Source organism: Panthera onca, chromosome B4, assembly GCF_046562875.1.
Source record: "Panthera onca isolate mPanOnc1 chromosome B4, mPanOnc1 haplotype 2, whole genome shotgun sequence".
NCBI lineage: Eukaryota > Metazoa > Chordata > Mammalia > Carnivora > Felidae > Panthera > Panthera onca.
Window position 1 is genome coordinate 68,657,830 of NC_138345.1, and position 23,095 is coordinate 68,680,924.

General features: G+C 36.9%; 1 protein-coding gene across 2 annotated transcripts in view; it reads left to right on the forward strand.

The window, feature by feature from the left end:
* The window catches only part of PDZRN4 (PDZ domain containing ring finger 4), a 363,093-nt gene that overhangs the window by 294,587 nt on the left and 45,411 nt on the right, over positions 1 to 23,095 (forward strand). For both annotated transcript variants that reach the window (XM_060657914.3, XM_060657915.3), the window contains one exon: positions 882 to 984. In XM_060657914.3, the coding sequence (XP_060513897.3) occupies positions 882 to 984 (103 nt within the window). The remainder of the gene's footprint in view (positions 1 to 881; positions 985 to 23,095) is intronic.

A 23,095-nucleotide genomic window follows, 5' to 3' on the forward strand; every position in this document is an offset into this window, starting at 1 on the left:
CTTGGTTAAACACACTGAGGCTTTTTCACTGATTTTTAAACATAGAGATGCCCTCATGCCCTTTACTGTTAAACTGTGCTTAGCATTCATATGGTCTAATGTATAGGATCCATATCATGCCATACAGTAATTTTAAAGCACTTCTATGAATTATTTAAGATGTTTGTCCAAAATCAGATATATAAAAGTCAAATACAATGCCCTGGGTCCCCCTCATTTCCTTTAATCTTCTCTCCATCCCCAAGAATTTTCTGAAGGGATTATGAAGCCCAATGGCTTCTAGGAATTTCCAGTGAGGTATCACCATGAATACTGATTAATATTTGTGCACGGACCCTCCATCAGAAAGGGGGAAATGTGGTTATGAAGGAGAACGAGGTCTTAAGGAATGAGGGTAATGGGAGTATGTTTTACAATCTGAAAAATAGGTGCTTTTGAAAACAGATTCAGAAAACATTTTGGGGCTGTGTATTATGAAATTGGTAGTACTTTGTTACCAAATCCACCTCTTTGGGTAGAGTGCGGTCTCAAAGGCCACACACCCATGTTTGGAGCAAGTCACATTTGGTGGAATGAACACAGGCCAGGTGGTATCAGTCAAGCACCATGGCCTGACAGGGGGTTCACACCAGACCCTTCAGAGTACCGTTCTGGCCACGGGCCCCTACTCTTGGTATTCTCTCAGAAAATCAAACTGATGGACCAGTTGTCGAGGAGAAAGAAAACTATTGCTCTTTCTGAGCTTTTAGTTCACTTATAGGCTGGATCACTCCAGGTCTTATTGCAAAGCAGAGAAGACTCAAGTGAAATTTTAAAATCAGTTTTAATCTTTAAACCAACCTTTGTGATCCGCTTCTACCATATTGCTATATTCCCCATAGCTGCCATTCTCTTCATCCGATGGAGCATGAATTTTATGAGGACAATGAGTATCTTTCCAGCTTGCCTGCTGATGCAGACAGAGCAGAGGACTTTGAATATGAGGTAAGATTGTTTTCACACCACTTCACGTTTCTTCACGAAGTTATGGTGAAGGGGGTGCGCCTAACAAGGAAAAAATTAATTTATTGCTGCAAGAAATATTTTGTCTATTACATATCTAGGGTGAGTTCTTTTAAGAACTATTTGTTTTAGTGTTTGGTTCTAGTATTTTCAATATATTGGAAAATATGTTTATCATATAAGCTTGAAAGTAATTTGCTCACATTTATGTTGCTTTTTATAAATATTATATCAGCTACCTTTTCCTTCTTTCTATAATGTAAGGTATTTTCCAAGTAGAGTTTGAAAAAAATTATATTTAAAACCAAGATTGTGCTTAGTGTTTTCATTTATTGCATAGTACTTTTATTTTAGCTGATAAACTAGATTGTATTATATTAGTAATATTTTCCTTCACTTATTCAATATTCTCTTTATTTGTGACTCAAGTATATACTCTAAACTGTAGTTTCACTGACTTTCTAGAAAGAGAGATGGCCTAATGCCCTTTGTGGTTTAGCTTTCATACAGTATACGTTAGAGTATCTGTACTGTGATATATAATAATTGCAAAAGCCCATTGATTAATTATTTAAAAGCTTTCACAAAAGTTAAAGGATTTATCCTAATATTTCCTCTGCTGCTGCAGTCTATAAATCTTTGAAAGGTTTCAAACCACTCTGACATTTGGAAATAAAGTAGATTGAGGAGGTAAAGAAGCTTTGGTAAACAGGCAGAGAACCCATGATTATCTGCCCTTTTAATGCTTTAGATGATGTCATACAAGTTCAGCAAAATGTTCTTTTCCATTTTACAACCAGGAAATCCTGAAATCTCTTCCCTTAGGAGAATCTGAAGTCAAATAAGGCCGATTCAGTGAAGCTCACCTAAAGCAAATAGACATTTATTTGAAATCTTCCCCCCCACAAAAGTCATTGCTGGGGATTACAGAAACCATTATTTCTTTTCAGCCAGAATTTGGAAGGATGTGCAGTGATACCTAGTATCTGAGTAGATGGTTGTGGCATTGTTTTGATCCTGCTAATTTTTTATCCCCTATCCATTAAGTTGATTGAAAAGTTTTATTTTATAAATCCACTCAAGGACTGCTGTGCCCCGAAATATCCATTAAGTTTTGTCTTCTCATGAAAAATAAAATACAAAATTGAGTCTCTTATCCAAATAATTCAAGATTAAATGATGTCTTTCTTTCTGTTAATGAATACTTTGGGCTTAGGGACTGGAATTCCCTAGATCACTTCAGCTTTTTATTTAGTTTGTGGCTTCAAGCTTTATCAAAATAAATCTGTGTTTGGAGGGAGAGTGTGGAAGAGAGACTTGCTTAGGCTAAGCAGGTTAACAGTAAAAATTACTTTAATTGATTACCATATCGTTGACTATATTACAATACAGACCAATTTTCGTAGCCTTGTATAGGGCTCACTGTAGCTGAACCGCATCCTCTTTTTTGAACAATATAAATCTCTGATAGATGCCAGTGTTAGTGTCATGACAGTGGTAAATGCTCAGACAGGTCCTCCGTAGCCTGTAATCTCAACTAATCACAGCATCATAGTCATTAATTTGCTGTCAGCTGTGATTCTCTTGCCGAAGGCATCTTTGTAAGTGATTGGAAAGAAAGAATGTTCCTGAAATTTAAATAAGGAAGAAGTTACTGTGACAGGCTTCAATCATGAGAAAGGATGCATTTGAAAGCATTCTACATGATTAAAGATAGAGGTGGGGGCATAGGGGAATATCCTAAGAATAATTTACCAGATTTAAGAGAGGACAATGGTTCTAACTAGTATCCCTCAGTCTGTTACAGTTATGTGACAGAGTGGCACACACCAACCTTCATGACCATGCCAGATTAGACTGTAAAATCTAGTCTGCTGCTATCACCAAAACTGATTGTGGATGCCACATTAAGTGGGAATCTGGATTTAGAAATGACAGTCCCGTCTTATGCACTATTGTACTTAGAAGCAGACTGGTCAAGTGCTTCTGTGAGCAGCTAAGATGACCCCAGTTCCTCCAGAAGCTCTGTCATAACCCAGGAGCTCTGAGTATGCAATGGATGAGTACCTTCATCCAGCACTTTTGTGCCACCTAGAGATTACCAGAAACAAGTCTAATGGCCAAAGAAAGGACTTCATCTCAAAAAAAGATACTCATTTCTCCTCAACCTAAACATGAACACACATCAGCAGGCAATCAGGGAAGTGGAAGGAAGATTCATTTTCCCTCTGCTTTCATTCGTTTCTATCATCAAAATTTAATGAGCACTTAAGATATGGCAGGCTCTTACCTAAGTATGGGATTGATGAAGGTCCTGCCCTAGTGTAGCTTAACCTCTAGGGGAAAAAGGTGGACCACAAACAAATAAGTAAAGACATTATACGTTAGATGGTGATAAGTGCTCCTGGAGAACAACAGCATAGATAATGGAGAAAGGAAATACGTGGTGTTGGGAGGGGGTGTTGCTGTCTTACACAGGGTGGTCAGGGAAGACCTCTCTCATAGGAACCTTAAAGAAAGTAAGAGAGCTAGCCATGTAGCTATATGAGTGGGGAACACTCCAGATGAAGGGAAGGCCAAGTACAAGGGACCTGGAGCAGAAGCATGCCTGGCATGTTTAAGGAACAGCAGAAGCCAGTGTGTGATCACAGCAGGGGCGAGGCCCAGAGTGGCAAGAGGTGAAGTCAGAATGAGGAGGGGCTTATGTCAAGGAACTTTATCTTTGATTATGAGGATGGGATGCTGCTGGAGAAGAGCTGAAGCCCGGCAAGATCCTCCTGGCTGCTGGAATGAGTTTGACAGTGGGGAAGCACAGGCTGGCGAGCAGAGAGGTGGATGCACCTGGATGGTGATCCAGGAAGGGCAGAGACATGGTCTGGAAGGACAGCATCCACGCCTGCGCACAGGGCTTTGCCTACATGCCCATGTTTCCATCATTTGCCTCGGAGCTGTGATATAGTGTGTGCTATAGTGGTTTTTCTTCTGACTTTTTAAAAGCAAAATATCATGGACCAGAGTGAAACACAGCTTTTTGGCATCCGCTGAAACTAGCATAATAAATCTACTCTCTAAAAGTCAGGAAGTGTACAGAACTGCATTTCTAAATTTGCTAAAATGCCAGGTATGCAACTTATATAGGCCCTTTTTTAAAGGCCTACTTGCTATTGACTCATTGAACCAAAGCTGATCTGTCTATCTTGTGCATACATATTTAGGGACTTTTAGTGCATGGATTATTGACCCAATAGACCAAAACAGATCTGACTATCTTGTAAATACATATTTAGGGACTTTTTAACATGCAGATTATTGCATTGATAGACTGAAACAGCTCCCTTCAGAGCCGTGATAGGCAGCAAATGCTTCTCTGGAGATATTATAGTCAGTGTGCGAATGTTATGGTGACTCTGGTGTGTTAGGGACCTCTATGAAATTTTAGTGACACCCATATCTCACCATGGCCTATCACCACTTTGCCTAAGAAAATTATTTGACTGGCTCTAAAATTTCCCCACAGTGCTTCAGAAAAACCTCAGAGAACCAGCCTGCATTAAAAGGCTCACAGCCTTAAATTTGTTCTCTTTAAAAAATGATGGCACTTGTTCTCTAATTAAAAATGATAAAGGATTTTAATTTTATTTTTGAGAGAAAGAATATAAAATATCAGAAATTAATGCACCCATCATAAGAGTCGAGGTGCTCCACGCCACTGAAATACCACTGAGGATTAAGCGTCTTCTTTTCTTTATTTTCAACTTTGTGTATTTCTTTGTCCCAGAGCCAGCTAAAGGTTGAAATAAATCATAAATAGCCCTTAGCAAGTCAGAAGCAGATCTCAAATCCAACCTCTACCAGAAATAATTTAAAGGGAAAGGCTTCAAGAAATATAGAGCCCTTTCATCCAACCCCTAAGAAAGATATGTTTGCCAGTACCAGAGTGCAAGGAAGATGCTGAATTTTCTGCAGCATTTGCCATTAACTCTCAAAAGTCAGTGCTGATAGAGAAGAGTTAGAGAAGCGATATTGAACTAATATTAAAGTACAACATTTCGCTAGTATAAAACATTAGGTCAGCCAAGACAAGCCAACAATTTAAACAACACTTAGAAGTCTGGTGGTTTCCATCACCTAGAAATGCTACTCACGATAATGCTACTCTACTCCCTCCTCCTGTTAAGCTGAACGCTCAACAGCCTGAATTAAGTGCATGTCAAGTTCCCCTTATGGATACATGGTCATCAAAATGAGAAGGAATTTAGAAGTTGGCTCAAAGAGGTTTTTAAGGTAGACAGGAGAGAAGGACACGTATATGTCATAGTTCTGTATACATGTCAACTGAAAACCCAATTTGGGCCAGTATCTATAAATAGGAAAGAGTATTTAGTATATTAATTAGCTTCCTCTTGGCAATTCTTATGCAAAACATAAGTAAACCCTGGTGCTATGCTGAGAAGTATCATTTTTCAAAATTTATTTCCCAGAGCTGGATCCTTATGAATATGTGGAGAATACTTGTGACAATTTAAGTAGATAATCTCTCTCTTACATAGTTCAAGAAAAGAGAATTATGAATCAAGGAGATGTTCATTCAAAAAAAAAATAAGAGGATAGGCATTCACGAGATTTCAGTCATATCTTTTTGAGCAGCTTCGTGACTTGTGAAACAAACTTAGAGAAAAATCTAGTGTATGTGTGCAGAGCTTTGTGGCTCCTTTCCAGGCTGTGAGGACAGAGGCCTTAGCTGCCTGTTGATCACTACATGACATCACCCTAATCATAATGGGTGCTCGTATTTATGAATGAATGAAGGAGGATGCCCACTGTTGTCCACATGGATCAAATTCTGAGCAGTGTAGTCTCTTTGTGCCTTTTTGATTTTGTTTTTTTATTTAAAAATTTTTTTAATGTTTATTTTCGAGGTGGACAGAGTGTAAGAGTGGGGGAGGGGCAGAGAGAGAGGGAGACACAGAATCCAAAGCAGGCTTCAGGTTCTGAGTTGTCAGCACAGAGCCTGATGGGCTGGAACTGATCATGACCAGAGCCAAAGCTGGAGGCTTTACCTACTGAGCCACATAGGGTGCCCCTCTTTGTGCCTTTTTGAACAAGGGAATTAGAAAGGAACCTGGGACTACCATGCAGACAACAGATGTCTTTGCCTTTTTCCTTTTTTTTTTAAGTATATTTATTTATTTTGAAAGAGAGATAGAGAGAATGCAAGTGAGGGAGGGGCAGAGAGAGAGGGAGAGAGAAAATCCCAAGTAGGCTTCATCCGGACAGATGTGGGGCTCGATCTCACAAACTGCAAGATCACGACCTGAACCGAAAATCAAGAGTCAGATGCTTAACCACTGAGCCACCCAGGAGCCCCAGTATTTGTTCCTTTTTAATAAGGCTTATACCCTTCTGTAATGTCTCCCTAGTTGCTGCACCCTCCAGTCCCTGGTAACCATTTTTGACTCTGCCTATAAATTTGACTTGTTTTTTAGTGTTTTTAGACTCCACGTATAATAATACTATGCAAATTTCTTTCTGCGACTTATTTCACTTAGCATAATGCTTTCAAGGTCCATCTAGGTTGTAGCAAATGGCGGGATATCCTTCTTTCTCATGGCTGAATAATATTCCATTACACACACACATACATTCACATGCATAAGCCACATCTGCTTTATCGATTCATGCACTGACAGACACTTTAGTTGTTTCCATTCTTTGGCTGTTGTGAGTAGAGGTATTTGTTCTTTACATCAGGGTTTTTTTTTATTAAAAACACTTTTTTAATGTTTATTTATTTATTGAGTGAGAAAGAGAGAGAGCAAGTGGGGAGGGGCAGAGAGAGAATCGCACACAGGCTCCACACTGTCAGCACAGAGCCTGATGAGGGCCTTGAACTCACAAACCACAAGATCATGACCTGAGCCGAAATCATGAGTCAGATGCTTAACTGACAGGCCACCCAGGTGCCCCTCTTTATGTCAGGGGTTCTAATCCAAGTGTCATTTTCATTTCACTTAAACACTTCTAAGGAAAAAGCCAAAATGTGGGAAACGAGGAGAGATAAGGAATGAAATAGAATTTTAATGGTCTCTGCAAAATTCATCCCTGCTGATTATCATCTATAAGAATCTCATACTTGATATGAATTTGATATATCCCGAAATTCACCCCTGTACTTTCTTTATAACTTCCTTACCAAGGGATCATCCAACAAATTTGTGAAACAACAATGGACAGAGAAGTGAGAGCCTCCCCAAGTAGCCAATTCTGCCTCTGACAGTCTCTGGGAAACGTGTCAAGGAGTTTGAAAACCACTGATGGAAGGGATATATTTGAGTATGAAATATAACTTATAAAGAGATGATATATTATCTATATGTGTGCTGGATATTAGGGAAAGAGAAAATAGCGTAGAGTGTGAAAGTGTACAGTTTTCAGAATTATTTTGATTCACTGGATGCTTTATATTTCAGCAGTCCCTTTTATTCCACTTGTTAGTCACATTTTAGAATTATTAATGAAATATCTAAAATAATTTCATACCACTTACCACCGGGGCAATAAAATCATCCATTTAAAAAAAATCACCTTAATAAGTTTCATTCTTGTGGGAAATGTATTGAATTGAAAACTGATCTAGATGAAGTGTGAAAATATTTTTATTACTTCAGCATTTAAGATAAGATGGTATTCTGTCAGAATTGGTTCATTGAAGTATCTATTCATGACACCAACATTTTCTCAATTAGATTAAAATCTTAATCATGGAGGCCAACCCACAAGTTGTCATGTGGTGGGACTTATATTTCCAGACACTCTGTGGCATGTTTCTCCTTCATATCACCACTGCTTCCTCCCTTTTATAGGGCACTTCTCTGTCTCTAGGCTCTTTCTTGGTCTGCTGGGGCCAGTCCCTAGACTCTATAGTCCATCTATAGACCAGTCCTTCTCAAATGTAGTTCCCACTGGATCTCTTCCCCATTCATCATCTTGTATGACTCTATTCCTCTGCTTAGCTCTAAAATTCTCTGCCTGGCATTGAAGGTCCTTTGTACTCTGTCACAACCCTACTTTTTTAGGCATCTTGAGGTCAAAATGCAGCACAGCAGTACTCAGAGAAAGCTGTGTGCTTTCCTTTCTCTGCACCTTTACTTGGGAGAATTTCTACCCCTAAAATGCCTTCCTCACACTTTCCCACCATTGAATTCCTGTATTACATCCTATAAATATTTTTTGCATTATGCCTTGGGTGATAGTTATTTATGTACTGGTCTTTTTTTCTTCTAAATAGTTTGTTTTTGTTTTTTTAGAGAAGTGACCACTTCTAGCTATTTTTATGTCATGAAATAAATCACCTTTGTATCACCTAGCACATGCCTAGCACACAGCGGGCATTCAGCAGCATTTGCTTGAGGAGTGAATAAATTATTCACCATTACTGCTGCTGTCCTTATTTTGTAAGTGTCCTGAACACAAATACAAAGGGTTAAATGGGGGGTGGGGGGAGCGCGGAGAAGAGAGCTGATAGACAATAGAAATTTGAAATAAAGTGTGAAAGTCTTTTTTTCCTCCTAATAATTCAATTAACAGTCTAGTAATTAGAGTAAAGAAATTTAAGCATACACTTGTGCCTGATTGTAAAAGAAGAAAATTTGGATTTGTTTGTCATTGCTGTTGTTGCCATTCTAACAAGATGTGCCTGTTTTATCTTACACTTAGAAGCTGGAGAGCCCTAGTAAACAGACAGGCTAATCTACATAGGTAAAGAATGACCATAATTCAGCCCCTGTTAGGATAACCATACGTCCTGGTGTGCCCTAAATTGTGCCCCCCCCCGTATGGCTAAGGTGCCACTTTAATTATGAATAGCGCCTTCTTTCACTTTCAAAAATGTTGTAGATGCAGACTACATTATATGGTTGACCTAGTTTCTATACTTGAATCTCAGTCAAGGCTGAGACTTTGTAACCACATTTTTTTAATGTATGTCTATTTATTTATTCATTCATTCATTCATTCATTTATTTATTTTTTCAATATATGAAATTTATTGTCAAATTGGTTTCCATACAACACCCAGTGCTCATCCCAAAAGGTGCCCTCCTCAATACCCATCACCCAGCCTCCCCTCCCTCCCACCCCCCATCAACCCTCAGTTTGTTCTCAATTTTTAAGAGTCTCTTATGCTTTGGCTATCTCCCACTCTAACCTCTTTTGTTTTTTTTTTTTCCTTCCCCTCCCCCATGGGTTTCTGTTAAGTTTCTCAGGATCCACATAACAGTGAAAACATATGGTATCTGTCTTTCTCTGTATGGCTTATTTCACTTAGCATCACACTCTCCAGGTCCATCCACGTTGCTAAAAGGGCCATATTTCATTCTTTCTCATTGCCACATAGTACTCCATTGTGTATATAAACCACAATTTCTTTGTCCATTCATCAGTTGATGTACATTTAGGCTCTTTCCATAATTTGGCTATTGTTGAGAGTGCTGCTATAAACACTGGGGTACAAGTGCCTGTAATCACATTTTATACAATCCTAATATTCCAGATTTATGAAATTAATGCTTTTCCTACGTTGTTAACCACTATTTAAGAAAAAAGTCCCTCCTTAAGGAGTGACTAGAAAGAAATGCCATAAAGTTGGAAATAGCCATCAAAGTTACTGTAATTCTTTTAGATTTCTTACTGGAAGAAATGAGATTAGTATTACTGTTAATTTGGTCATGTAATTTCATAAAATAAATATGAGGCCCATCTGATTGTGACAACAGTAACTTTAATTCCTAAGAAAACAATGAAGAGCAAATATAACCTTCAAAGTTGGTTTACATTTAACAAGGTAACCAAAGGCACATTTATTTTTCTAGGAGGCCAGATACAAATGAAGACTCCTTATACTACATATATGAATTTTATCAAAATCCTGACATCCAATTTTGGTTCAAAGATACTCATGAGACACATTCAGATGACTGCCTTGCATTACTGAAAGGTGTCAGAGGTTGTGTTTAAGGTGAATATGTGCATATCAAATCTCATTCTCCAATGTCTCCTATGCTGCTTTCAGAGAACGGTTTTCATAGGGGCAAAGAAAGGAAGAGCTGTCTTTTCACTCTGAAGCAAACTCCAGATAAGGATTCCAATCTTCATTCCAGGGGCAATATAGTCTAGTTGTCCAATAAGGAGTCTGGTCCCAGTTCTCGCTCTTAGAGGGACCACTTACCTCCTGAGTCATAGCATCCTTGCACGTGAGCTCCGTGGGGGATACCAACGTTCGTTGGAATGATGTGTCTCATCTGGATTTCCCATGTAACTCACTTGAGCAAAGTGAGAAAAATGCCTCATCAGATCCTTAAAATTTTACAAATATTTTAACATTTCAAACATATCAACTCCCATTTTACAGGATTTTATAAAAAGCATACACACTCATATGACCACACTTTGGTCTGTGTCTAGTACTGTACTTTTTTTTTAAGTTTATTTTAATAGAGAGAGAGGGAGAGGGAGAGAATTCCAAGCAGCCTCCATATTTTATTTATTTTATTTTATTTATTTATGATTTAGTTTATTTATTTATTCTGAGAGAGGGAAAGCATGAGTTGGGGGAGGGACAGAGAGAGAGGAAGAGAGAGAATTCCAAGCAGGCTCCATACTGTCAGCACAGAGCCTGACGCAGGGCTCAAACTCATGAACCATGAGATCATGATCTGAGTCCAAGACAGACACTTAACCAACTGAGCCATCCAGATGCTCCTCTACCACCATACTTTACCGATGGTTAGAAAGTAGCCCGCCTCTCCATATTATCTGACTTTAGCTATAGTGTAGAACAAGGTAACTCGTAAATATTTGCCCAGTAGAAATGGCAGATGCAGCCTGTAGACACTATAAATTATTTTATTTAAATACAGTGTTTATTTTTTCAATTAGGAAAATACAGAAAATAATCCCAATTTGGATTTTTCTCACCAAATTATTGTCTTTGAAAAAAAATATTGCAATCTTTCAAGATTATGTGTTTTTCATTGACATCACAGTTCTCCCTTTTCTCCCTTAGACTGAAGATACCAGTAATGCTGTAGTTCTGGTTCGTGATTATATAGTGAGTTCACTGGTATTCACTATGTATTAAATAATCAAATTTAATGTAAATAAGAGAATGTTGCATGATCAATATGGATAGTTTGTGGTGAGACAAAGATTATGGTAAATCCAATATATGTACTTCAAGTCCAAGATAAAAATTTTAAGTACCATTATCTGCAATTGTACCATTTGAGATAACCACAGTTAACATTTTGTGTGTTTCTCTTGTCTATGTATATTGTTTTTCCTATAACTAAAATTTTATCTTTTGGGGGGGTGGGTATTTACCTTTTATCCAGGGTATTTTAGCTATAAGAAGCTGCCTTATGCATGAACCTTCATCTGCATTTTATTTTTTCCAGCTTTATTGAGATATAGTTGACGTACAACATCGTATAAGTTTAAGATATACAACATGGTGATTTAATATGTGTATATATTGTGAAATTATTACCTGAGTAAGATTAGTTAACATCTCTACCTCTCATATAATTACCTTTTCTATGTGTATGGTGAGAACATTTAAGATCTATCCCCTTAGCAACTTTCAAGCATATACTACAGTGTTGTTAACTAAAGTCATCATACTCTATATTCATCTTCTAGCTGGAAATTTTTTTTTCAAATTCTTTTTTTTAATTTAATTATTTTTAAAATTTTACATTCAAGTTAGCATATAGTGCAACAATGATTTCAGGAGTAGATTCCTTACCCTTACCCATTTAGCCCATCCCACCTCCCACAACCCCTCCAGTGACCCTCTGTTTGTTCTCCATATTTGAGTCTCTTATGTTTTGTCCCCTCCCTGTTTTTTTTTTTATTTATTATTTTTGCTTCCCTTCCCTTCTGTTCATCTGTTCTGTATCATAAAGTCCTCATGTGAGTGAAGTCATATGGTATTTGTCTTTCTCTGACTAATTTAGCTTAGCATAATACCCTCTAGTTTCATCCACGTAGTTGCAAATGGCAAGATTTCATTCTTTTTGATTGCGTATATATACCACATCTTCATCCATTCATCCATCAATGGACATTTGAGCTCTTTCCGTATTTTGGCTGCTATAAACATTGGGGTGCTCGTGTCCCTTCTAAACATTCTAGCTGTAAATTTTTACTCTTTGACCAACACCTCCCCTTTTTCCCTACTCTTTAGTCACTGGCAATCATGGTTCCACTCTGTTTTTGAGTTCAATTTTTTTAGATTACACCTATGAATGAGAACACAATATTTGTCTTGCTTAATCTGGTTTATTTCACTTGGCATAATGCCCTAAGGGTCCACCCATGTTGTTGCAAATGGAAGGATTTCCTTCGTTTTTATGGCAGAATAATATCCCATTATGTGTATCTACTGCTTTTTCTTTATTCATTCATCCATCAGTGCATGCTCAGGCTCCTTCTGTGTCTTGGCTATTATGAATAATATGGCAATGAATATGGGGGTGCTGATACCTCTTCAATATCTTGTATTCATTTCCTTTGGATATATATACCTGGAATGGAAATATATAGTTCTTTAAGTTTTTTGAGGAAACTCCATACTATTTTTCACAGAGGCCATACCAGTTTATATTCCCACCAACAGTGTACTAGGGCGTCCTTTTCTCCACTGCCTCACTAAAACACTTGGTATCTTTTGTCTTTTTGATAATAGTCATCCTAACAGGTTTGAGGTAATATCTCATTGTGGTTCTAATTTCTGTTGTCCTGATGGTTAGTGAAGCTGAGCATCTCTTTGTATACCTGTTCATCACTTGGAAAAAAATTCTGTTCAGGTCTTCTACCCATTTTTTTACTGGATTATTTGGTTTTTTGAGTCGTGTAATGTCCTTATGTAGTTTGAAAACTATATATAATATATTGTTTGAAAATATTTCCTCCCATTATGTAGTTTGCCTCTTCATTCTGTTGATTTTTTTTTTTTTTGCTTTTGTTGCTTGTCCTTGTGTTATGATATCCAAAAAATCATTCCCAAGACCAATGTCAAGGAGTTTTTCCTTGTGTGTTCTTCCAGGAGTTTTGTAGTTTTAGGTCTGACATTTAAGTCTTTATTTCAAGTTAATTTTTGTGAGTGGTGTAAGAGAGGGATCAGTTTCATTCTTTTGCATGTGACTATCCAGTTTTTAGAGCACCACTTTTTTTTAAGTTTATTTATTTTTCTGAGAGAGAGAAAGCATGAGTTGGGGAGGGACAGAGAGAGAGGAAGAAAGAGAATTCCAAGAAGGCTCCGTACTATCAGCACAGAGCACACATGGGGTTTGAACTCATGAACCATGAGATCATGACCTAAGCTGAAACCAAGAATTGGACGCTTAACCAACTAAGCCACCCAGGCCCCCCTTCCCAGCACCAATTATTAAAGAGACTTTTCCTTTTCCTATTGATTATTCTTGGGTCCCTTGTCAAATAATAGTTGATGATATATGTTTGGGTTTATTTCCAAGCTTCCTGTTCCATTGGTCTGTGTCTGTTTTTGTGATGTAAGTATGTATGTGTGTGTGTTTACTGGACAGTATGGACATTGTAACAATATTAATTCTTCTGATCCATGAACACATGTATCTTTCCATTTCTTTGTGTCTTTTTTAGTTCATTTCATCATCTTTATAATTTTCAGTGCACTTTATAATTTTCAGCTCACCTCCTTGGTTAAATTTATTATAAGTATTTGTTAATGCTATTGTGAATGGAATTGTTTTCTTTATTTCTTTTTTCAGCTATTTTGTTGTTAGTATGTAGAAATGCAACAGCTTTCTGTATGTTGATTGTATCCTACACTTTTACTGATTTTTTTTATTAAATCTAACAGTTTTTTGTGGGATCATTAGAATTTTCTATATAAACAATCATATCCTCTGCAAACAGACAAATTTACTTCTTCCTTTCTGACTGGAATGCCATTTATTTCTTCTTTTTGGTGAGGATTTCCTAGTACTGTTGAGTGGAATGTTGAGAGGGAGCATTCTTGTCCTGTTCCTAATCTTGGAGGAAAAGCTTTCAACCTTCCACCATTAAGTATATTAGCTGTAGCCCTGTCATATTTGGCATGTATTATGTTAAGGTGCTTTCCTTTTATACTCAATTTATTGAGCGTTTTTAATCATGAAAGGATATTAAACTTTGTCTAATGCTTTTTCTGTACCATTAATATAATTTTTGTTTTCCTTCTATTAATGAGGTCTCTCACATATATTCATTTGTGTATGTTGAACTATACTTGCATCACAGGGAAAATTCTCCCTTGGTCATGGTGTGTGATCATTTTACTGTACTGTGAATTCAGTCATAGTACTTTTTTGAGAATTTTGTACCTGTATTAATAATAGAGATTGGCCTGTAGTTTTCTTATTTTGCAATATCTTTATATGGTTTTGGCATCAGGGTAATGCTGACCTCATAAAATGAGTTTGGAAGTGTTCTTTCCCATTTTTTGGAAGCATTTGAGAAGAATTGGTGTTACTTCTTTAAACGTTTGATAGGTTGTACCAATGGGGAGAAGATATTTGCAAAAGATATATCTAATAAGTGGTTAATATCCAAAATACATAGAGAACTTATACAACACAACACCAAAAATAATCTGACTAAAAATGGTCAAAAGACCTAGATAGACATTTTTCCAAAGACATATACATCAAAGGAGGCTCAATATCACTAATCATCAGGGAAATGCAAATCCCAGAGATTTCACCAGGTGAGATATCACCTCAAACCTGTTAGATTGGCTAAAATCAAGAAGACAAGAAACCACAAGCATTGACAAGGATGTGGGAAAAAAGGAACCCTTGTGCACTGTTGATGGGAATGTAAATTGGTACAGCCACTGTGGAAAACAGTATTGATGTTCCTCAAAAAATCAAAACAGAACTACCCTATAGTCCACTAATTACGCTATTGGGTATTTCCCCAGGGAAATCAAAAACACTAACTCGAAAAGATATATGCACCCTATGTTTATTGCAGCATTATTTACAATAGCCAAAACATGGAAGCAACCTAAGTGTCCATCAACAGAGGAATGGATAAGGAAGATGTGGGGTGTGTGTGTGTTCACACACTGGAGTATTATTAAAAAGATGAGATCTTGCCATTTGAGACAACATGGATGGACCTAGAGAGTATTATGCCAAGCGAAATAAGTCAGACTGGAGAAAGACAAATAGCATTTAATTCCATTCATATGGAATCTTAAAAAAAATGCATAAACAAACAGAAAGCAGAATCAGAACTGTAAGTACAGGAAACAAACTAATGACTGCCAGAAGGGTGGGAGATATGGGGTGGGAAAAATGGAAGAAGGCAAGAGGTCTCCAGTTATGGAATGAGTAAGTCACGGGAATAAAAAGCAGAGCATAAGGAATATAGCCAATGACATCATAATAGCAATGTGATGGTATAAATGGTAGCTATACTTGCAGTGAACATAGCACAATGTATAAACTTGTCAAATCATTAAGTTGTACACCTGAAACCAATGTAACATTGTGCCTCAAATATACTCAAATCAGAAAAATAAATGAATAAAAATAAATAAATGTTCAGTAGGATTCACCAGTAGAATCATCTGGTCATGGGCATTTCCTTGTTGGGAGGTTTTTGATTATTGATTCACTCTCCTACTCATTATGGTCTGTTCAAATTTTTACATATTCATGATTCAATCTTGACAGGTTGTATGTTTCTAGAAAGTTATTCATGTGTGTTCTATGTTATCCAGTTTATGGTGTATAAGTGTTCATAGCAGTCTCTTTTGATCCTTTGTATATCTTTGTTCTCAGTTATAGCGTTTCCTCTTTCATTTCTGATTTTATTTTTTGGAGTCTTCTCTCTTTTACTTAGTCTAGCTAAAGGTTTACCAATTTTCTCTATTTTAAAAAATCAGCTCTTACTTTCATACATTATTTCAATTGTTTCTTCTGATCTCTATTTCTGCTCTGATATTTATTATTGTTAACTTTGCACTTAGTTTTTTATTCTTTTTCTAGTTCCTTGAGGTGTAAGATTAGATTGTTTATTTGAGTTCTTTCTTATTGTAGGTATTCATCACCTTAACTTCATTCTTAAGACTGCCTTTGCTACATCCCATAAGTTTCGGCATGTTGTGTTTTCATTTTCTTTTTTTTTTCTTTTTTTTTCTAATAATTTATTATCAAGTTAGATAACATACAGTGTAGTCTTGGCCTCAGTAATAGATTCCTATGATTTATCACTTACATACAACACCTAGTGTTCATCCCAACAAGTGCCCTCCTTAATGCCCATCACCCATTCTCCCCATTCCCACCAAACCCCCACCCCCACCAACCCTCAGTTTGTTCTCTGTATTTATTAGTTTCTTATAGTTTGGCTCCCTTTCGGTTTGTAACTTATTTTTCCTTCCCTTCCCCTATGGTCTTCTGTTAAGTTTCTCAGATTCCACATATGAGTGAAAACATATGATATTTGTCTTTCTGTGACTTTTTCACTTAGCATAATACCCTCCAGTTCCATCCATATTGTTGCAAATGTCAAGGTTTCATTCTTTTTAATCACAGAATAATATTCCATTGTGTGTATATACCACATCTTCTTTATCCATTCATCAGTTGATGAACATTTGGACTCTTTCCGTAATTTAGCTATTGTTGATAGTGCTGCTATGAACTTTGGGGTACATGTGCCCCTTTGAATCAGCACTCTTGTATCCTTTGGATAAATTCCTAGTAGTGCTATTGCTGGGTCATACGGTAGTTCTATTTTTAATTTTTTTGAGGGATCTCCACACTGTTTTCCAGAGTGGCTGCACCAGTTTTTCTTCGTTTTTTAATGTTTATTTATTTATTTTGAGAGAAAAAGAGAGAGTGGGGAACGGGCAGAGAGAGGGAGAGAAAAAATCCCAAGCAGGCTCCATGCTGATAGGAAGGCTCAATCTCATGAATTGTGGTGGGTGTTCATTCTCATGAACTGTGAAATCACAGCCTGAGCCCAAATCAAGAGCCCAATGCTTAACAGACTGAACCACCCAGGAACCCCCATTTTCTTTTTTTTTTTTCAATAAATGTTTTATTTTCCTTTTGATTTCATCTTTACTGATTATTCAGCAGTGTGTTGTTTAAATTTCCACATATGTGTGAATTTTCCAGCTTCCCTCTGTTATTAATTTCTAGTTTCATACAGTTGTGGTCATAAAAGATACTTGATATGATGTCAGTCTTCTAAATTTGCTAAACTTATTTTTTAAACTAATATATGATCTATCCTGGAGAATGTTCTGTGTGTGCTTGAGAAGAAAGTGTATTCTGTTGCTGTTTGGATCCAATGTTCTGTGTATGTGTCTTATGTCCATTTGGTCTTAAGTATATTTCAAATCCAAAGTTTCTTTACTGGTTGCCAATATTTCAATATTTCCTTACTGATTTTCAGTACTTCCTTATTGGTTTCCTATTAATGATCTATCCATTGTTGAATGTGGGGTATTGAAGTCTTCTATTAGTATTATTGTTTATTTCTCCCTTCCAATGTGTAAGTATTTGTTTAATATATTTAGGTGCTCTAATGCTAAGTAGATATTAAATTTACAGTTGTCATATCCTGTTGATGAATTGACCACTATATCATGATATAATGACCTTATTTGTATATTGTTATAGAGTTTGACTTCATGACTTTATGAAATATAAGTATAGATACCCCTGATCTCTTTTAGTTTCTAATTGCAGAGAGTATCTTTTTCCATCCTTTAATCTATGCCTATCTGTGTCCTTAAAGTTGATGTAAGTCTCCTGTAAGCAACATATAGTTGGGTCTTTTGTTTTTTAATCTAGCCAGCCATTCCATGCCTTTTGATAGGAGAATTTAAGCCAGTTACATTTGGAGTAATTATGGCTAGGTAAGGATTTACTACTGCCATTCTATTAAGCGTATTCTGTTTTGTAGTTCTCTTGTTCCTTGTTCCTCTCTTGCTGTATTCCTTTGTGAATTGATGAATTGACTGTGTGGTGGAGGTAGAAATAAGAACAAGAGACAAAACTATTTCTTAGTTAAATATTTGACAAGTGTAAGATATGACAGTTATTCACTTCAGTAAGCACTCGGTCTCAGTTTCTAGCCTCTGCAGCCTTCTCCACTTGCCTTTTATATGATTACTGCTTGTTCCCACTTTGGGCTCCCCCATAAATCTCTGAGGTCTTCAGTGTGGAGAACCTTGTCTTATGCATCTTTTTTCTTCCAAGTACCAAGCACATAGTGGAATTATTGAAACAATAACTAAATCTTAAATATACCTCCAGGCTAGCAAATCTAAGGCTTACATCACTAAGGAGGTTTAGAGCTTCAGCTCTTTAGATGATGTTCTTCTCATTTTTTGATACAGTTGTTTCATTCCTCAAATGAAACATTGAGAAAAATACATTTTTTCTAGTTAGAATTGGAAGTTAGTATTTACTGTTCTAATAAGCATACCTAAACATACCACAACACACACACACACACACACACACACACACACACACACACACACTGTCACAAAGCCTCTGACTCTGCCTCTTCATTTGCTAGTTGGGTGTTTAGAATATGGCTCATTTTAAATCCAGAGAAAAATGTCCACTGTAAAAATGATGTTTACAAGACACATAGACCAATGGAATAGAATAGAAACCCCAGAACTAGACCCACAAACGTATGGCCAACTAATCTTTGACAAAGCAGGAAAGAACATCCAATGGAAAAAAGACAGTCTCTTTAACAAATGTGCTGGGAGAACTGGACAGCAACATGCAGAAGATTGAAACTAGACCACTTTCTCACACCATTCAAAAAATAAATTCAAAATGGGTAAAGGAGCTGAATGTGAGACAGGAGACCATCAAAACCCTAGAGGAGAAAGCAGGAAAAGACCTCTCTGACCTCAGCCGTAGCAATTTCTTACTCGACACATCCCCAAAGGTAAGGGAATTAAAAGCAAAAATGAACTACCGGGACCTTATGAAGATAAAAACCTTCTGCACAGCAAAGGAAACAACCAACAAAATTAAAAGGCAACCAATGGAATGGAAAAAGATATTGGCAAATGACATATCGGACAAAGGGCTAGTATCCAAAATCTATAAAGAGCTCACCAAACTCCACACCCGAAAAACAAATAACCCAGTGAAGAAATGGGCAGAGAACATGAATAGACACTTCTCTAAAGAAGACATCCGGATGGCCAACAGGCACATGAAAAGATGCTCAACGTCGCTCCTCATCAGGGAAATACAAATCAAAACCACACTCAGATATCACCTCACGCCAGTTACAGTGGCCAAAATGAACAAATCAGGAGACTATAGATGCTGGAGAGGATGTGGAGAAACAGGAACCCTCTTGCACTGTTGGTGGGAATGCAAACTGGTGCAGCCACTCTGGAAAACAGTGTGGAAGTTCCTCAAAAAATTAAAAATAGACCTACCTTATGACCCAGCAATAGCACTGCTAGGAATTTACCCAAGGGATACAGGAGTACTGATGCATAGGGGCACTTGTACCTCAATGTTTATAGCAGCATCTACCCTATGAGCCAGCAATAGCACTGCTAGGAATTTATCCAAGGGATACAGGAGTGCTGATGCACAGGGGCACTTGAACCCAATGTTTATAGCAGCGCTTTCAACAATAGCCAAATTTTGGAAAGAGCCTAAATGTCCATCAACTGATGAATGGATAAAGAAATTGTGGTTTATATACACAATGGGGTACTACGTGGCAATGAGAAAGAATGAAATATGGCCCTTTGTAGCAACGTGGATGGACCTGGAGAGTGTGATGCTAAGTGAAATAAGCCATACAGAGAAAGACAGATACCATATGTTTTCACTCTTATGTGGATCCTGAGAAACTTAACAGAAACCCATGGGGGAGGGGAAGGAAAAAAAAAAAAAGAGGTTAGAGTGGGAGATAGCCAAAGCATAAGAGACTCTTAAAAACTGAGAACAAACTGAGGGCTGATGGGAGGTGGGAGGGAGGGGTGGGTGGGTGATGGGCACTGAGGAGGGCACCTGTTGGAATGAGCACTGGGTGTTGTATGGGAACCAATTTGACAATAAATTTTATATATTGAAAAACAAAACAAAACAAAACAAATGATGTTTACAGATGAAGCGCTGGACAGCAGTTCTTTCAAATACAACAAAAACAAAAAATATCTACACCCATAGTCATCATAAACAGAATAGATTGAGAGAATGCAAAAATGAATGACACAAAGTTGCTAATCATGTTGATTGAACTGAGATATGACACTTAACTATATCATCATATTTTAAATGAGCAGATATCATCTCTTAGGACAGGACATTTAAGGTGGTATGTGTTTGTACTTGCTTGACGCAAGTTATAGAATACATTGTTTCAGAACCCAAGCCAAATTGTAAGTTGGAGTTGCATAGCAAAAATTATTCAGCAGCCAAGCTAAACTTTGACCAGTCCCACAAATACTCTTACCTGTGCTTTTATTTCATTGTTCGTGCCCTCTTGTAGATATTCCCTTTTCATATTTCTATTTGTTTTTCAGTAGCAGAACCTTGAAAATTAAATCTGTATGTTTTCTTCCTTTGTTCTGTAAAACACATTGAAGTCATTTGCTCTTTCACTTTCCCGAGACCAGGTTTTAAAGTCACAGATTCAGATTCCACCCAGAATGAAGTGAAGGATTCTATAGGAAGCAGTAAAATAAAATTAAAAAAAAAAAAAAAAATAGGGATTGCTATAAATAGCTTATTTTTTAAAAGTGTATACTTTAAAAAGGAAAATTGTAAGAGCTTACCTTTCAAATGTAAAAGGATATTAGTATTCAGGTCACAATAAAAGATATTAGAGGCAAAACAATTCAATGGTATTTGGACAGAAGAGAATTAAAATTAAGAGAACTTTGACATGGTGGAAGTTGAACCACAGGAAGACCATAGAAGCACATCTGATTACTTGACAAAGGAGACTGAGCCCATGAAGGTTAAAGACTCACCTATCAGAGCTAGTTAAGCAGATACTGGCCAAGAATTTCTTCTTTTTCGTAAAAGAAAAGAAAAGTTTTTATGATTATAAAATTAATAGATGTTCATCATTTTATCTCCTTATGCAAATTCCCCTTTGACATGTAATTGAGTGTGTGTTCTCTTCTAGAGTGTATAATTGTCAAGAGTATATAATATTTCACCTTCTTTTATAAACAAAGTAAAGCTAATGCATCCTACAAAGTGTGATGACCTGTGATTTATCTTATGAGAGAAGTTGAAACTCCTAAATAACCATTGGAGGATGGTGTGTTTTCCAGAGGATGTTTATGAGTAACTAAAGGATCCATGGACAGCTGTTGAGCCTTTCTGCAGCCAGGAAGTTCATAATCCTTAAAGAATTTTCCCTTCCTTTGCCTTATACATGAATACCTGCCAAATAAAGATAGTTGAGAATCCTTTTAAACAAAACTTTTAAACACACTTTAAGAACATGTGAGTAATTTAGTTGGGAAATTTATAAGAAAACCAGGATTCCCTGACTGGAGATACCACTGTTTCTAGTTAGGAAAGATTTAATGGCTTCCTGTCTGATATGCACAGAAATTAGTAAAACCTCTTTCTCCAAATTGAAAGTAAACGGGACTCCAAACTTTGGCTTCTCTCTGTCACATAACCCAGAAGACCATCAGAGTTCCTATTATTTTCTTCTGTGTTAACTTGAAGGCCTAAATTTTCCAAATGCTGTGTTTCAGAGTTGTTCCACCTTAAATATTTTTAGTAATGAAATCTCATGCAATAAAACCTGATGTTGGATAGGTTAGCAAGTTCAAGGACCTAGAGTAATTCATAGAAGTGGCAGCACATGTGAATTTTCAATTAGTTTTACTCTCTGACTCTCAGAGGAGGAAATCCATTAATGTCCCTATTTCAAAACCAGACTGCCCATTCCAGATTCTGGTTCTATTCTTTATGTGTGTCAAAAACAGAGAAAGCCATATGTTCTCTCAAGGACTTCTCTCCGGTACAGAGACATTACTTTTAGGGTCATTTCCTGCCATTTTTCTTAATGATCTTGAACACATGCATAACTGTATAGCAGCCATATAACAAAGTGTAGACTTCTCTAATATAATAGTGCAGAGTGACCCATACCTGATGGATATCAGATTAATCACCTGAAAAAGATTCTAGAACATTTCCTGACACCCAAATTATTTTGCATATATTCCAACTACCTAAAATAAATTACCTTCATTAAGTTGTCATTTATTCTCCCCTATAAATAACCTACCATTAATTTGCAAGAAAAGCCCTCAAAAATTTTATTCCCACAAATTAAAGGTCTGGTTGTCTCACTCGGATTGGAGTGAAATTATTTAGGTATCTTTGGAACCAACCTGAAGTGGGTTCGAGTCAAACTCCACGCATAGTACCTGTGTAACATCTCTGAGCCTCAGGTTCCTCTTTGAGGCAAAGAAGGTATCATTAATAGTAAGTAATTTTATTTTTAAGTGGGCTCTCTGGCCAATGTGGGGCTTGAACTCAAGACCTCAAGATCAAGAGTCTCATGCCCTACCAACTGAGCCAGCCAAGTGCACCAGTAATAAATATTTCTTAATTTTTAGTGAGATAATATATGAGAAGATGTGGTACAATGGTTTAGATGGAGATTAGCTATAGATATACATATAAATAGATATTCCACCATTTAACCATTGTTAAATCTTAACTTCCTCAGTGTGAGTGGAGAATATTTAAGGAGAAAGGAGAAAATGAACCTTCAGAGGAGAAATTATATGTCTTATGGATGACAGAGTCTAAGTACAAGCACTTAGAAGATGAATCCTGAGCTACATACAAGGAATAATATTCTGAGTGCCACAGCAGGCCCAAAGATACTCAAGTACCCTTTATTTAAAAAAAAAAAAAAAAAAAAGCCCTCGAACGATGCTTGTTATGATCTCTGACTTATATCTTCTCTATTCTTTTCCTGAACATCTTTTAAAAAATAGTTTCTTTTCCACTTTTTG